The 15,929-nt window shown below is 54.2% G+C and overlaps 2 protein-coding genes across 4 annotated transcripts in view; both read left to right on the top strand.

The window, feature by feature from the left end:
- The window catches only part of HIPK1 (homeodomain interacting protein kinase 1), a 29,001-nt gene extending 23,209 nt beyond the window's left edge, over nt 1-5,792 (top strand). For all 3 annotated transcript variants that reach the window (XM_082330235.1, XM_082330236.1, XM_082330237.1), the window contains exons 15-16: nt 10-146; nt 1,159-5,792. In XM_082330235.1, coding sequence (XP_082186361.1) covers nt 10-146; nt 1,159-1,644 — 623 coding nt within the window. In that variant the 3' untranslated portion in view covers nt 1,645-5,792. The remainder of the gene's footprint in view (nt 1-9; nt 147-1,158) is intronic.
- Nucleotides 5,793-8,352: 2,560 nt separating this feature from the next.
- On the top strand, nt 8,353-10,703 carry OLFML3 (olfactomedin like 3). Its single transcript, XM_082330108.1, has 3 exons — nt 8,353-8,484; nt 8,905-9,190; nt 9,647-10,703. Exons 1-3 carry the CDS (start codon nt 8,377-8,379, stop codon nt 10,429-10,431), a joined length of 1,179 nt encoding a protein of 392 aa, XP_082186234.1. The 5' UTR covers nt 8,353-8,376; the 3' UTR covers nt 10,432-10,703.
- The last annotated feature ends 5,226 nt before the right edge of the window (nt 10,704-15,929 follow it).

The following is a 15,929-nucleotide window of genomic DNA, read 5'->3' on the forward strand; positions in this document are numbered from 1 at the left end:
ATCTTTCAGGCATCCTGAGCAGCACCAGTAAGACCAAGCCAGTGGCCTCTGTGAGCGGGCAGTCGTCAGGATGCTGTATAACACCTACTGGGTACCGCTCACATCGCGTGGTAGCAAACGGTGTGCAGCCTCTCAATCTCAGCCAGGTAAGCGCTGCGTGACTTTGGCTGACCTTTGAACACGATGCTTTAGAATTGCTTTAGAAACATTATGTTGTATCGCAGGGAGAATGGCTTGGTTGCAAGAGGATCAATAGCTGCTACCTCATTAATTGTTTGAAGCTGATTCTGTCCTGTGGCCATACAGGGTAGGGTAAACCCTGTAGGGAGTATCGGTGAAGTTTCTCAAAGCAAAGAATTTGTTACTGTGCCAGAGGGCAGGAGAAGGAAGCATGGTTATGTCCATACTCTCTCCTTGTGCTCCTCGTCACACGTGTCTTGCAGTGAGTCATTCCTGCCACTCAGGTGGGAGAGCGACACCAGGATCCAGCTGTTGAATTAGAGTAGTGTCGAAGGCACTCAACAGTATGAGGAGATTCTTTTGTTCTTTACCTTCCTTCTCTAGATCTCACAAAGGCCCAACCAGGAGATTAAGGCTGGACCTTGTCTCTCAGACTAACAATTAGCACCTGACTTCCCTTGAAACTTTTAGAGACTGGTTTCACTTCAATTTGCATCACCACTCTTGATGTTTGAGTCAAGCTGCAGTAGCCTTTCAGAAGAGAGGAAGCGTTACACCTCCAGTTCATTTCTGGCACGGGGACAAGAGAGGCTTTGTTGTGCTAAAATGGAGGGGCCCTGCTGCCGCTCTCGCTGATGTGCAGAAGAACAGATGTGTGAGGAGTTCAAGGGCTGGGTCAGTCTTAGGACCTGCCTGGACTTGTACAGCTATGTATTGTGGTACCCCAGGTGTGGCAGTTTGATCCCATTGTAGAGGAAAAGTGTAACCTTTGTCTCGGTGGAACTGCAGTAACCCTTCTCAAATGTATGTGAGGGTTTCACAGAGCTGGGAAGGGAGGATCTGCAGAAGCGCCAGTCCCGCAGCTAGAGCGGAGGTGTTGATCGGGAGGCTCTGGCTGACCCTTCCTGGCTCGCCTCCTGCCCACTGCACTTTTCCCTGAGGAGAGCCGCTAACCTTATTTACTTCTTCTCCTTGCAGAACCAGCAAACAACAGTGCTGGCCTCACAGGAGAGAAGTGGAAATGCTGTTCCACGTAGGCAGCAAGCTTATGTGGCACCCCTCACGTCAACTATTTCTCAGGCTCCCTACACGTTTCAGCACAGCAGCCCAGTGCATCCCCACCTGGCAGCAGCAACGGCAAATGCCCACCTGTCCAGCCAGCCGCACATGTACACTTACGCTCCAACCACTGCTGCAACGCTGGGCTCCACCACCTCCATCGCCCACCTCTTCTCCCCTCAGGGCTCTTCGCGGCACACCACGTACGCTGCCCACCCTAGCACACTTGTCCACCAGGTCCCTGTGAGTGTTGGTCCAAGTCTGCTGACTTCTGCAAATGTTCCGCCTGCCCAGTACCAACACCAGTTTGCTCCCCAGTCCTATATTGGTGCTTCCAGAGGATCTGCTATTTACACTGGATATCCGCTGAGCCCTACAAAGATCAACCAGTACTCATACTTGTAGTTCCTAGTAAAGCACTGTCCAGCAATAGGCCTGAGAGATTGGAGAAGGATTTCAGGTGAACCTTTACCTGGTAATGACTGCCTGGTTTTTGTTTCTCCCTGATCTGGTTGTATGTTGTTCAAAAATGTCTCTAGTGAGTTCAGTCACTAACTGAGCAGCATGCTTTGTTACCAGTACGAGGGTCACTAATTAAGTTTTTAAAATTTTACTTACTTTTTATAGATGCTTTTAAAAAGTTCATGGTCACATTTATTTAAAATTGTTCTGTTGTGCTAATCAAAAGGGGAAAGAAAATCAGTGTCTTGGAAGACAGATCCTGATGACTTTTTTAACTTGTATAACTTAAACAAGAAGACTAGCAGGTTATATTTTAGCAGCTTGCACAAATCCATGTTGCCACTAAAAATGTAATGCACGTTTATCTCATTATGTTGCTGGGGCAGTTTTAAAATCAAGTTTAAGATTTTAACATTTGTTCTCTAATTCACTTTGTCTCTAACAAATTGCTGGTTCTGCAAAAGCCATTACATCTCCGTATGCGTTACTGTCAAAGATTTTGTTTACTTCTCTGCTTTGTTTAAGGACTGGTAGAGGCAGCTGCCTCGTACTAGCAACATTATGTATTCAGGAGTCGGCGTAAACCCTGAAATCTGTTTTGTTTTCTTGAAAATTCTGTGTCTCCATAACACAGCTGAATTTTTATTGCGTTCACTGCAGAATTCTTCTAAGTTTTTCAAACCGTATTCGAGATCTCACTGTGTAACAGAACTCAGCAGCTTTGTCAGGATGCTGTAGTCTTCAGCTGAGAATGAATAGTGCAGCATTGCTCTAAAATTTGGTTTCTGCAACTTGTTAGATGCTGGCCCTATAACGGAGCTGGATTCCTTCACAGAAGCACAGGGCTTTTCTTTGTTCTGTTTTTCTTAATATTTTTCCTCACATGATTCATTTAGGAGGGAGTCGAATTTGAAATACAATGAAACATCACTGTATTGATGTGTACAGCTTTTTATACTCCTGTGAGCGTATCCTCCTGGATATGTCAACAGCTACTTTAAAGCGCTCTTAATAAGACTTGTATACAGTACATGCATGTAGGAATCGCAAAAAAAAAAAAGAGAGAAAGAAAAAGAAAAAAAGGAAAAAAAAAATCCAGATTTTAAAGTTTATTACTGAATTTAAAACTATTTTAGAAGTTTTGTATTGGTGGTGTTTTAATATTTTACATAAAATGAAATATGTACATATTGATTAGAAAAATATAACAAGCAAAACTTCCTGCTAACCCCAAATGTTCTGTCTTTGTAATCAAAATGTGTAGTGATTATACTTGAACTCTGTACTTAGTGTTTGTCTAATTCTTAAACGTTCCTGGGGATGGAGTTGATGTATCCTTTGTATTTAAACCAAAATGAATTGATTCATGTTGGAATGTATGTGATATAATGCAATGGTTAGAGCTCATCACTGTAGCACTGAGAGAGGAGTAGAGCTTCACGAGAGGAAAGGATACCTTCTGATTTGTTTTGCACAGGTATGTGTGATGAAGAGTTGTTTGGTGTGTCCCCTTATTGTAGTGCCTTAAATGATGATGTAGTGTGACTAGAGTTTACAGTGAGCTTGCCTTATGAGGGACCAGCAAGCCCCCGTCGAATTGAAGCAATTCACTAAGCTTATCACAGCAAGAACAGCAGTATGTCGCGTAGGTGCATTGTTCTCAGTTTTAATGCTATCATAAACAGCTACATTTTTGTTGGGAGTGAAGCGATGTTTCCTTAAAGCTTTTCCTTGAAATGGCACATGTACTGTTAGATGTCTGTCAGTGCATTTCGAATAAGGTAGTGCTGGGAATGCATTGGAATGTTTAGTCTAATATTGCAGAAGTGATTAAATATGTGCAATCACTTTTTATTAGATTAGTATGGCGTTACCTTCCCCCACGTTAATAGCAGACATTTCTTGTAAAATATTGCTAGCTTGGTGATAGAATATTTATACCAAAGAGAGCCTGCTGTAAAGCACACAATACCATTAAAAAGTTTTGTAATGCTACTGCTAATGTGGCGTTGTTGGGAAGGTCTGTCAGCTGTAGCCCTAGTTAGTGTGCGGAGGAAGTACTCATCTTGGATAATCAGTGCAGTTTTTAAACTACACTTTGTTTTCTTGGGTCCCTTGTACTAGGAATTGTTTCTCATCTTCAGTACGTAGATTAAGTATCTTGTCCAAATGGCTGATCAACTGGCTCGAGCGGTCGTATTACTGCAGCAATAAGAGGTTTTGGTAACCTTGAATCCCAGTTTATGTTCCGTCCCAGTGGAGAAGAGGCCAGTCCTCTGACCGGTATGTGACAAGAAGTGCAAAAGTCATTTCTGAAATTCCACATTATTGATAGAAGAAGGTCTGGACTGACCTGAAATTGGTGAACTGTTCAAGGTTTGGCATCTCTTTCGATAGAGGGATCAAGGACTTTGGAACTGGACGGTAGCATTAGCGACGTTGTTGTTCGGTGTATTTTTAGTCAGAGCACTTCTGCAAGCGTGCGGATAACCAACCGATCTTGCAATTCCTCATCATTGGTGTGAACGATGCTATTTGTTGCTGTAGGCACTTTCTTACTTTTTTCCTTATTACACTGCTTGTGTTCAGTACTTGCCTTGAGATACCTCTTGGGTACAGAGTTGTGCCTTTCCATCGAAAGGCAAAAGAAGCTCCAATTCCTGTTTCAGGAAAACGTTATTCCCTCTTTCACAAATTGTAAAGTGTTTTCCATGAAGTCCTAACAGGAAAAAAGACCTCTAGCAAAATCTGCTAATAATTTTGAGAAGACCTCGCCCACTTCCCCCCCAAAAAAGCAGATTAAAATGACCATTTATCTTTAGAGTCCTTGTTATGTACTGAAACCCAACCAGACGGATTCACAAAGCGTGGTGCCATCTCTTCCACTGTCCCAGTTTCCAAAAGCGTTGGAACACGGAGGACTAGATGGAAATGAGAGGTAAAATGAAATACTCCGTTTAAAACGAGTTGTCGATTACCCCGAAATTCCTCCGTGATACGCAGCATAAACCAAGCAAAGAAAACCCCACCCCGGCAGGGCCGGATTTTCATCCTGGCGCTGGCTTCACCAGTGTGGCGGCTCCCAGTCTGGCCCCAGTATGTGTTGCCCAATTTAAGTATATCGTAGTCTGCTCTAAGGAGATGCCTCCCTTCTTCCCGTGCACATCCAGCCCTCGAATTAGGTCGCAGACTTGACTCTCCTCCTCGTCAGAGCCGCTACACATACTTTGTAAAGAAACGTGCTATCTCTGGGTAGAAATTGGAGTCCTCTTTAATTTTTTTTAAAACTGGTTTGGGATTCACCTTTCGAATATTTGATAACCGTGGTCCCATCTAGGCTCGTCTGTGTGATTCTTGAACTGTTAAATCGGTCGTTCCTCTTCCCTGACCTGTATCCGCAGCCGCGATAGCCACTGCAGAGGCAACTTCTGAGGCTTTCCTGCTTAGCACCTAGTTGATGGGATGCAGTAATTTACCTCTGACTCGGCAATTTCTTTTAGTACATGAAACTAAATTGCTTCTAAATGACAGGATTGGCACAGCCCTGCTTTCTTTTTTATTTAAACTTCTGAATGGTGCCGCATGTCCACATGGTTGTTTGTTGCTAAACTTTATATAATGTGTGATTTCAGATTCAGCTTGAAATATATCTATCTCACTACATGTAGCAGTACATTATATGTAATGTTAGTATTTCTGCTTGAATCCTTGATATTGCAATGGAATTCCTACTTTATTAAATGTATTTGATATGCTAGTTACTGTGTAAAATTTAACTTTCTTTTATGGTTGTGCTCTTCCTTTTTACAAGCCGCTAGATACAGGTAGTTTCTGACAATTACTGATCTATGTTTGTATTGCTGATGTACTTAGGGGGTATGTAAAAATCATTTTAACAAAAGAAATAGATATTTAAAAATTTAATACTAACTATATGGGAAAAGGGTCCATTGTGAAAACATAGTTTATCTTTGGATTCAATGTTTGTCTTTGGTTTTACAAAGTAGCTTGTATTTTAAGTATTTTCTACATAATATGGTAAAAATGTAGAACAATTGCAATGCATCAATAAAAAGGGTTAATTTTCTGTACTCAATTCATTTGCTCACTTGATCTGTTCCAGGGGATGGAAAAGGGGGTTTGGCACATCTGGGATGAAGTTTCACAGGCTGCCCAGGGCAGGGGCTGAGTCCCCGTCCCTGGGGGGATTTAAAAGCCGGGGAGATGTGGTGCGCGGGGACGTGGGTTAGCGGTGGCCTTGGCAGCGCTGGGTTAACGGTTGGACTCGGTGATCTCAAGGGTCTTTTCCAACCTTAACGATTCTGTGATTCTATGATAAATACGAGCACTAACTGATAATCGTTTGCTGCTGACAGCGTGGTGGAACCGTACATTCGGGGTAGCGTGCGATGCGAGGTCCTCAGCAAGCTCGTTTCAGAGCGAAGGCAGCGCGTGTCACGCCGCGCCGGGTAGCGGAGCCGGGCCCCGGCTCGAGCAGGACCCGGACCAGCCCCGGCGAGCTGTGCCGGCTGGGCAGCTGCTCTGCCGCGGCTCGGGGCTCCCGCGGGCTCTGCGGCTGGCAGCGGTGCTCATGGTGGGTAAAGCGGGATCAGGGCTATCTCAAGTGGAAAAAAAACCCTTTCCCATCACCTTGGTTTATGTTCATAGATGCGTTTGACTTTGCGCATCCAGCTTGGGTGCTCTGAGGAGTGCTGAAGGTGGCTGTGCTGCTGTAGAGCCGCCCGTTCTGGTCTGAACCCCGCTTGGGTTAGATGCTGCTGGGGGGTGCCGAAAATAATCTCTCCCTTCTGATCTTGGTGGATGCTTGGATGCCCGGGAAGACTTCAGCGGGAGGCGAGGACGGAGTCCCTCGCCTTCCCAAAACACCCGTGCCACGCCGGCTGATCTGGGCAGCGATGGGGCAGGGAGCGCGGAGGAAGGCTCGGCGTTTGTCCTTCGGGCTTCCCCGGGGAGCGCTTTGAGAGCCTCTGGGCGGGATGGCGGGGGGGACCGCCAGCGAAGAAGGGCTCCTCTCAGATGTCCTCTCCTCGCAGGGGCAGGTGCGGAAGGGAGCGGCTCCCAAGGCCCCCCGCGAGTCCCTGGGTCCTGGGGCACCCCCGCGGCAGCCCAGGCCCTCCCCGGGCCCGGCAGCCTGCGCAGGCTGGACGGAGGGTCCCTGCGTTTGCCCAGAGAGGGGGTTGGGGCGCGTCCGACAGTCTGCAGAGCGCGTCCGACACAGTCTGCAGAGCGCGTCCTGGGGCACGAGGCGCAGGAGAGCGGTGTCAGCCTGAAACTGCTGCAGCGCCGGCGTGGGCTGAGCTCAGTCCATGCTCATGAGTCCATGCTCAGCGCATGGGACGGGCTCAGCCAACCGCCCCAAAAGCACCGAAGGGCCGAGCGCTGCTGTGCTCAGCGTCGCTAACCCGGGCAGGCGGAGGTGCACCCTGGCCTGCGGGTGAGCTGTGTTTTGCTGGCAGCCTGGTTGTCCATCTGTGAGCAACGGCCCAGCGTGAAACGCAGCAGAGAGGTGCTGGGGCTGAGCCCAAACGCTGCCCCAGCGCGGCAGCTTTGTCTGGGGCGCAGCACAGCGCTGTGCAGTCCGGTGGGATGCTGGATGCGGGATGCAGGAGCACTAGATGGCACACTCGCCCCGCACGCAGCACCGCAGCCCTGCGCACCGATGCAGCCGACCCTCAGCCGGGTGCAGATCTGCAGCAGCAGAGCCTGGGAAACCCACGGGCCGTGGCTGGTGCCCCAGCCTGCGCCGGCAGCACCGCCAGGCCTGGTCGCAGGCACAACCGCAGGCCTGGCTGCGTCCTGGGCACAGAGCTGCCGCCTCCATCCGTCAGACTGCAGCCTCCCTCCGTCGCACGGCACCTGGGCCCTGCCCCATCCCTCGGCTGGCACTGGGGTGCAGGAGCTGCTGTGCGGCTCCGCACCGGCACTCGGGCAGCCTCGGGAGCAGGCGCTGAGCAAGCGGCCCCAAACGGCAGCGTGCGGGCAGGGCCGGCGGGGCAGCCCCTGGCTGGCTGCTGGCGGTCGGCCGAGCTGCTGGGCCAGAATGGCTCTGCATGGGGGGAGCCCGCAGGACCCCAGCATCAGGCAGGGGCAGGCAGGAGCTCCCAGCTCAGCAGCCAGGAGAGGGGCTGCCACAGGCCTGGGGGGCTGGTAGCCACGGTGCTGGCCCAGCTTTGACTCCACCAGACGTGGCGGGCGGCCGAGGCAAGCTCAGGCTGGCCATCTGCCTCAGGCATCTCTGCAGATCGGCACGCTGGGAGCCAGGGCTGCGGCTGTGCCCGTGGCTTCACGCCAGGCCCAGCTCGGCCCCACGCTGTCCCGCGGGCTGTCCCCACACTGCGACTCACGCTGTCCCCAGCACCAGAGGACGCGTCCTTCCCTTGCTGCATGGGGCTGCTGCAGCGCTCCCCGCACCCTGCACCCTGCACCCCGCAGCAGCAGCGCGTCCCCAGGCTCCTGCCCCAGCCCCGCAGCTCGCTGACACCGTGCGGGGCCGGTGTGGGCACCCGCCGGGGTGCGAAGGGGTTAAGGCGCCTGGGGCTGGTCTGTGGGGAAGGAGCAGCCTCTCCTCCCCTCTTCACATCTGGATTCAATAAGGGCTGCGAGAGGCCGGAGCATTCCTGAGCACTGAGGTGGAGGCTGTACTCTCCGACAGCCATGGGGCCCTGGCGCTGCCTGCTCCTCCTGCCGCTCCTCGCCGTGGCCCTCCGCGCCCAGCAGCAGCAGTTCATGGAGTACGTGGAGCGGCGCCTCACCCTCCTGGAGGTAGGGGCCCGCACCCCACTTCGCCCCACTTCGCCCCGCTTGGGGCTCCCAGGCCCTTCCTCCCCGGCGGCCGGCGGGGCTGGGAGCAGGCCTGGGGTGAGGAGCAGCCGGGATGGGGGCAGAGCAGAGCTGGCGTGGGGTGCCCAGGGCCCCGCGCAGCCCAGCACCAACATCACAAGCACGGGAGCACAATGGGAACGGGAGAACCGTGGGGCAGGCGGATCGTGGGAGTGGGGGCGTTGTGGGTCTGGGAGCATCGCGGGTGCAGGAGCATGGCAGGATGGGACCCAGAGACACGAGCACCAGGGTTGCAGTGCTGTGTGGCCCCAGGGGCTCCCACAGCCACGCGCGGGCAGTGGGACAGCTGCCGCGGATGGACCGTGAAATGCGGAGACCTCAGTGTCCCCTTGTCCGCCCCAGGAGAGGATCTCGCAGTGGCACGACCAGAGCAGCCGCTACTCCACGGAGCTGCGGGACTTCAAGAACCAGGTGCTGGGGATGCTTGAGACAGCAGAGAAGGAGCGGGAGGCGATGCGGTCGGAGGCAGAGAGCGCAGCGGTGCGCGTGGACCGCCTGGAGCGCGAGGTGGACTACCTGGAGACACAGAACCCCGCACCGCCCTGTGTGGAGGTGGATGAGATGCTGATGGAGAAGCAGGTGGCCACGGCCAAGCAGAGGAAGAACGAGAAGTACACCAAGCTGACAGGTGAGGGGCTACCGTGGGTCCCTGGGGAGATGGTCCTGGGTGCGGGTTTACCCCTGGCCTTCCCAGCCCACCCGGGTCCAAGTCTCTTGCGGCCATGTGCTGTGGCATTGCATCCCAGCAGGGCCTCTCTCGGGTGTCTCTGGCACAAAACCCCACATCCCTGCAGCTGCCAGGGAGCTGCAGCCAAGCCCCAGGCCAGAGCCTTGGGCTTCTCCAAAGCCCTTGGGGCAGGGCTGGGGTGAGGGTGGCCTCGCCTGCCCACCGCACGGGTGCACGAGGGGACTTCTCGATGGCACCAGGGACAGCTCTGCAACCTCTGCGGCGAGTTTGCAAGGCATTGCCTGAGGGCTGGGGTGGGACGCAGCGGGACCTGTGTGACTCCAGCGTGGGGTGGGAGCAGGCCCCGCTGCAGGGCCAGGTGGCTTCCAGGCTTTCACAGCTGCCCCACTCTTGCAGACTGCAGCGACACCATCGCAAGCATCAGAGCCATGAAGATCCTGAAGCGTTTCGGCAGCACTTCAGGGCTCTGGACCAAGGATGCCGCAGGGAACTCTGAGAAGATCTACGTCTTCGACGGCACTGCCAATGACACGGTGTATGTCTTCCCCCGCATGCGGGAGTTCACCCTCTTCTCTGCCACCCGCAAGGCCGCCCGCATCAAGCTGCCCTACCCCTGGGTGGGCACTGGGCACCTTGTCTACAATGGGCACCTCTACTACATCCGTCAGCAGGGCCCCTTCCAGGTGATCAAGTTCAACCTGGCCAACAAGACGGTGGTGGACAGCTCAGTGTTCCCAGCCGAGGAGCAGATCCCTGTCTTTGGGCTCTCCCCCTTCACCTACATCGAGGTGGCGGCAGACGAGGAGGGGCTCTGGGCCATCTACGCCACCAAGGAGGATGAGAAGAACATATGCCTGGCCAAGCTGGACCCCACCTCGCTGGACATCGAGCAGATGTGGGACACGCCGTGCCCGCGGGAGAACGCCGAGGGCGCCTTCGTGGTGTGCGGGGCGCTGCACGTGGTCTACAACACCCGCCTGCCCAGCCGCTCCCGCGTGCAGTGCGTCTTCGACGTCAGCGGCACGCTGGCCCCCGAGGACGCTTCCCTCGTCTACTTCCCCAAGCGCTACGGCTCCCACTCCAGCATGAAGTACAATCCCCGGGAGAGGCAGATCTACGCCTGGGACGACGGCTACCAGATCATCTACCGCATGGAGATGAAGAAGAAGCTGGAGGTCTGAGGGGGCCACGGCAGGGCGTCCCCGCACGTCCGGCCACCCCGCCCGGGCAAGCGCGGCTCTGCCCATCCCGCCCCACGGGGCACAGCCAGCCCCGGCATGGGACGGCATCTCTGCCCGTCTCTCATCACTGTGAAATGATGAAATGCTGGACCCCCGCCCCTGGCCACCCTCCACCCACCGGCACCAGGCCTCCCTGCCCAGGACCGCCCTGCAGAAACCTGGACTAATTTAATGAGGTTTTCTTCTCTGTGATATAATGAATAAATACTATGCAGCGAGCTGCAGGCACCTGCTTGGGGGGAGCGCGGGGCGCTGGGGCCAGGCTGCCAGAGCCACGAGCTCCACATTGCCCCAGAGTCACCCCAAAAGACACTTCCCAAGGGTGGGGTGTCCATGCAGGGCTGGCCAGAGCAGCGAGCGCAGGCGGCTCCTCGGGCTGGGCTGGGGGACTGGGCTGGGGCTTTGGGCAGGGATTTATGTCGGGGCTTTGGGCACGGGTTTTGGGCAGGGATTTAAGCTGGGGCTTCAGGTAGGCTTCTGCTGCAGCAAGGGGACCTCTGAGCCTGGCCAGGGCCAGCCTGTTTTGCATGTACAAAACTGTGAGCAAACAGCAAAATCCCTTAATCTGAGAGGACAACTGGAGATTTTCCTCGCATGCCGGGGAGGCGTCCTAGCCGGCAGGCACCAGATGTTGCTGATTTTCTGAGTTCACTTCTAATGAAGCACAGCCATCTTCCCCCTGCAGCCGCAGGATTGCCACAAACCCTTTATGTAAGGCCCTGAGTCCCCCGAGCCCCCTCCCGTCCCTGTTTCACCGGCGCCAAGTCCCCGCACGGCCCCACGGCAGCAGCGCCCCAGAGGAGATGGGGCAGGACAGGGCAGGTGCTGGGAGCCCCCCGGGATGGCCGCTGCAGCACTGCCGGGGCTCGAGACCCCCATCCTGGGAGCGCATCCTTCCAGTCCCTCTCGCGTCACCCAGCAGTGACTGACCCACGCACTGCCACTTGCACCGCACCCTGAAGGGCGCAGGATTTGGCCCATTTCTGGCCAGAGATGCCGTGTCCCCCTGCCCCGAAACCCAGATTTGCTGTGATTTATTCCCATCACAGTGTCCTGAGAGGACAGAGGTTGAATTGCAAGGTGTTTATGTGTCGTTAAGCATCCCTTTTTCCCATCGGAGATCAGTTCTGGGGACAAATGCTGAACACGTGAAGCCATGAGCTGGTCTGGCCAGGCGAGGGTCGCATCCTGCCCATGCCAGCACAGGTCCCCCCTCCACGGTGAGAGGCCACGGAGCTGCCCGGGCGCCCTGGGGAGGTGCTGGCCCCGCGGGGAGCATGGCTGCAAGCCCCTGGGGTCTCCCGTGGCCACCTGCCCTCCAGGAGCCGCGGCGCAGCCACGCCACCCCCACCTTGCCATAAAGCCAGGCCTTCGGCATCCCCCCCGCACCCACCTCAAGGCAAGCTGTCCTGCGATGTGCAGGTGACTCGATATTTGCTTCAAGTTCTTCTGTATTATAATTAAAATATCTTTTGGTTGCATAAGAGAAATGTTTAAATACACACTTTGAATGACTGTAATTGGATGGTGCTGAAAGTTCAACACACAACGCAAGTCAAGCGGAGAAATTATCCAAGTGTGAAGGACTGTGTGAACTGTCAAGTTAATTTATAGCCCTTTTCAAGATCAATAACTACGGTAGCAGAAATATAATTTTCAGAAATTGCACAGTTGTAAATAATTATGCCAATGATTTCTTTAGCTTGAATTAAAATTGATGGGGCAGTAACCATCTGCACCCGAAACCATCTTCTAACCTGAAACAAGTCCTGCAAAATCTGACACTCGCTCCCCTGAGACACCGGCGCTCGCCTTGGCGTGAGCGGGACGGGGGTACCGCCGCTGGCAGCAGTTGCCGGAGTGCTGCTTGTGCCGAGCATCACGTGTTCATCAAGTATTTTAATCTCTTTAGAAAATCTTGCTCGTTAGGCTTCATCTTGCTGTGGCAGGAGGGGCACGAAGCCGACGTAGCTGGGTGTCTGGCCTGCGCTGCTCCGGGTCCCCCGCGGGAGCCCCAGCTGCCGGGAACAGCCAGGAGCAGACGCAAAGGTCAGCCTGTCCAAAAGGACATGCGCGCTCCTTCTACGAGAGCTGAGACCCTGCGCTTTACTCGCTGCCAGAAAACGGCTCGTGAAATGGGAGGAGAACAGATTTCTCTCTACCCAGGCTGCCCAAGAGGCGCAGCCCCCTCCGGTTCAGTGTCAGCCCTGGCTCACAGCCCTGGAAGCAGCCATGGGGGGGTCTCTTGCTGCACCCCCAAATGCTGCCGCCTGCTCGGGGTGACCGCTGCCGCCTGTGCCGGTGCGGACGTGTCCCCTGGACCGGGGTGCCGCGGGGCACGGCAGCAGGGGCGCGGCGGGGCCCCCTGCGAGTGCCAGGAGGGTCCGGCTTCTCCCCTTTGGGACACGTTTTTCCGCACGGGAAATCGCCGGTGTGAGGGTGGGCAGGCTGCCGCCCCACAAAGCCCCAACATGAGAAACGCCTACAGTAACCACATGTTTGTGTGGAATTTGTTTTGTACAAACGCTTTGGGAATGAGAAGCAAAAGGGAAAAATAACTGCAGTGTCTGATCGGCTTATAAAGCGCAGCACTTATCTAGCACTCCACATCTTCAAAGTACTTCAAGAAACATCAGCTAATTAATCCTTGGAATAACTCCCATAAAGCAGAACAGCATTATCTTCATTTGCTGACAAACACTTAGACAAAAATCACATGTTTGATCGTTAAAAGTGGTTCAACTCCGAGCTGGCTGAAGGCAGCGTGGGCGAAGAGCAGCAGCACCCTCACCGTGGTCCCTTGCAGCCGTTGGGTGCCTGCGAGGGCCCAGCGAAGCCCAGCGAGCCCCCGGCTCCCGCACGGCAGCTGCCCCCAGCGGGAGGGAGGCTGTAAGGTGGGTGCGGGTGGCAGGGCTCGTCGTGCTCACGGCTCGTCCCGGGCTGGGGTCGGCCCTGCTCGGCACCTTCTTGTCCCGCTGGAGATGAGTCTCTGCCATCGTCCAGCTTAACAGATGACTGTGCGGAGTGAGAGACCCATCTGAGCGGCTCTCCTGCCGAATAACCGACAGAAGAGAGGGTTATTCACGAAAGAGAAAAGCAGCAGAGATTCTGGGACAGGCGTTTGTGTTTACCGTGGGATGGAAACGCGCACCCACTCCCCCGTCTGCTGCAGGCTCCTGCCCCGATCCCCCCGGCCACCCCCACCGGGCACCACGCAGGCTTCGCTGCTTGCAAACACGAGAGTTCATCTCCTGCTAGGGTTTATTGATTTCTTTTTTTTCTTGTTTAAATATTTATCAACCCCGTTAAGAGAAAGCAAAGGTTGTTGCCAGACCCTCTCCCCCATAGAAGGCTGTGAAAAACCATTTCCAAGCGCGTGGTCCCGTTCAGCCACCCGATGGAGGTGGCTCTGGGACAAGGGCTGGCTCCCGGGGCTGTGGCCGTGGCCGCCTGTGGGCTGCAGCACGAGATGGCTGGTGGCCCTGTGCCCCGACCCCGGGCCGCGCGGCTGGGCAGCGGGCAGGAGAGCCCCTCCGCCGCGGCAGCGCTTCACAGCGGTGTTATCGCTTTCCGTAATGAGGGGTTAGTGGAAAATATGCTAATGGACGGCTCCAGTGAAGTCGCTGCTTTCCTCGTGAGTCCGCAGCTCCTTGTGCTTTAATTGCCAAATATTTTATCTCTTTAAAGAAGAGTCTCTGTAAGTAATAATCCCTTTCATCTCTGCTCCTCTTGAAAAATTCTTCTCTTCGGAAGGCAATCTGATAAAGTAAATTGAGAAGTTATGCTAACAGTAGGAAAGAGAAAGCAAGACCTTCTGGCTAATTTTTTCCCCTTTGTTTAATTCTCAAGGATATTGGCTTTTTTTTCCTTCCTGACTTTTCCAGCTCACAGGAGCTATTGATAAAGTGAATTGGTTCTGCATGTAGTGTTAGAAACAAGGGAACTAAAATTAAAAGTAGGCAGCTTAAACAAGTGTATTATAAAGATGCTGTTGTATTGAAACAAGAAGGGGGGGATAATTTCTCCATTTAATACTTTCTTAATGTCTGGTTGGCAAGTATAATCACAGGCTTTTAACTTCAAATAGGTATTTCTGCCCACGTAACATCTGGTTGAGGTCTAACTCATCACACATGAATTGGGAGGCAACAAAGCCCTCTATCCAGGACCTCGCAGCAGAAGTGGGAGGACGCCGGAGCTTGAGATGATCTCAGAAGTGCTAAGAGGGACACACAACGGCAGCAGCTTGCTCACGGTCCTTTGCAGTCTCTGATGAAAATAGAGAATAAGTAAAATCAAATTCACCAGAAACCTTTGCCTGGAGCTTTGTTGCAGAGAGGGAGAGCTCAGGCCTGGGCCTTCGTGTCAGCGTGGGCTGGAGCTAAATCCACCTCTGCTGAGCGCTGCCAGCGTCCGGCCAGATGTGCTGAGAGTGGGGTCAGCGGGCCGCGGCCTTCTGAAACGGAGAGAGTCTCCTTCCTCTGAAAGTGGGATCTTCCCGTTAATAACAGGGATTTAAAAATGTGTGCTTAATCACAGCTCTGTGCTATTTCTGATTTTCCCATCATCAGTGAGCTCGGGGATCTACAAGGCAGTTTTATGGCTTTGGGGACAGGAGGGTCCGGGCGCGGTGGGGGGGTCTGCAGGGCAGGGACCCATGAGGTGCCGGGGGAGGCTTTCCTGGGATGCTTGTCCATCCGCAGGGACGGCCCTCGCCTGCCGCGCTGCAAAGCCCTGCGCTGCCTGCTCCAGCCGGCCGTGCTCAGCCTGGCAGCGGGGCGTCCCTGGGGGTCCTCTCGTCCGTGGCCATTTCTGCCCGGGGGATTTGATGACGAGAGGTTTGAGGGTGGGCGCATTGGGCCACAGCTGTGTTCGGCTGTGTTCAGCTTGCCCCCATTTCCCCCAGCCCCGCTTTTCCTCCTCAAACACCAAGCCTGGCTCCTGCCGTGCCCTCTGCGGCACAGAGCTGCCCCTTGTCCCCCGCGCCCCCCACCGCCATCGTCACCCGTGCTGTGTCGGTGGAGGTGTGCTGCAGCTCAAAGGAAGGGATAGAAACTGAAATTTCTTTTAAAAAGGTGGGTTCTGCAGAACGATGGGGTCCTGCAGAGCTGGCTTCCCACCCGGCCTGGGTGCTGGAGGTGCCCGGGCTCCTCTCATCCCCCCCGGTGCTCGGGTGTCCGCTCCTTCCTTCCCTCTTGACAGGAAGACTAAAAATAAAGCCTTCAAATTCGGAGCTCACAACCCTGTCAGAGGAGCTGTGGTTTGTGACACGCAAAAAGTTTCATTATTTTCTGGACAGTTTCATTTACTAACAGAATTTGCTGATATTTCAGTACTTTCATCAAGATGGATTACTCTGCATGGATTGCTCCCATTTCTGGTAACACATCTGTCTCCAGCCAACAAGGATATCACTGACACGAGGAGGACCCACGCAG

The sequence above is a fragment of the Platalea leucorodia genome (assembly GCF_965183815.1).
Source record: "Platalea leucorodia genome assembly, chromosome: 19".
Lineage (NCBI taxonomy): Eukaryota > Metazoa > Chordata > Aves > Pelecaniformes > Threskiornithidae > Platalea > Platalea leucorodia.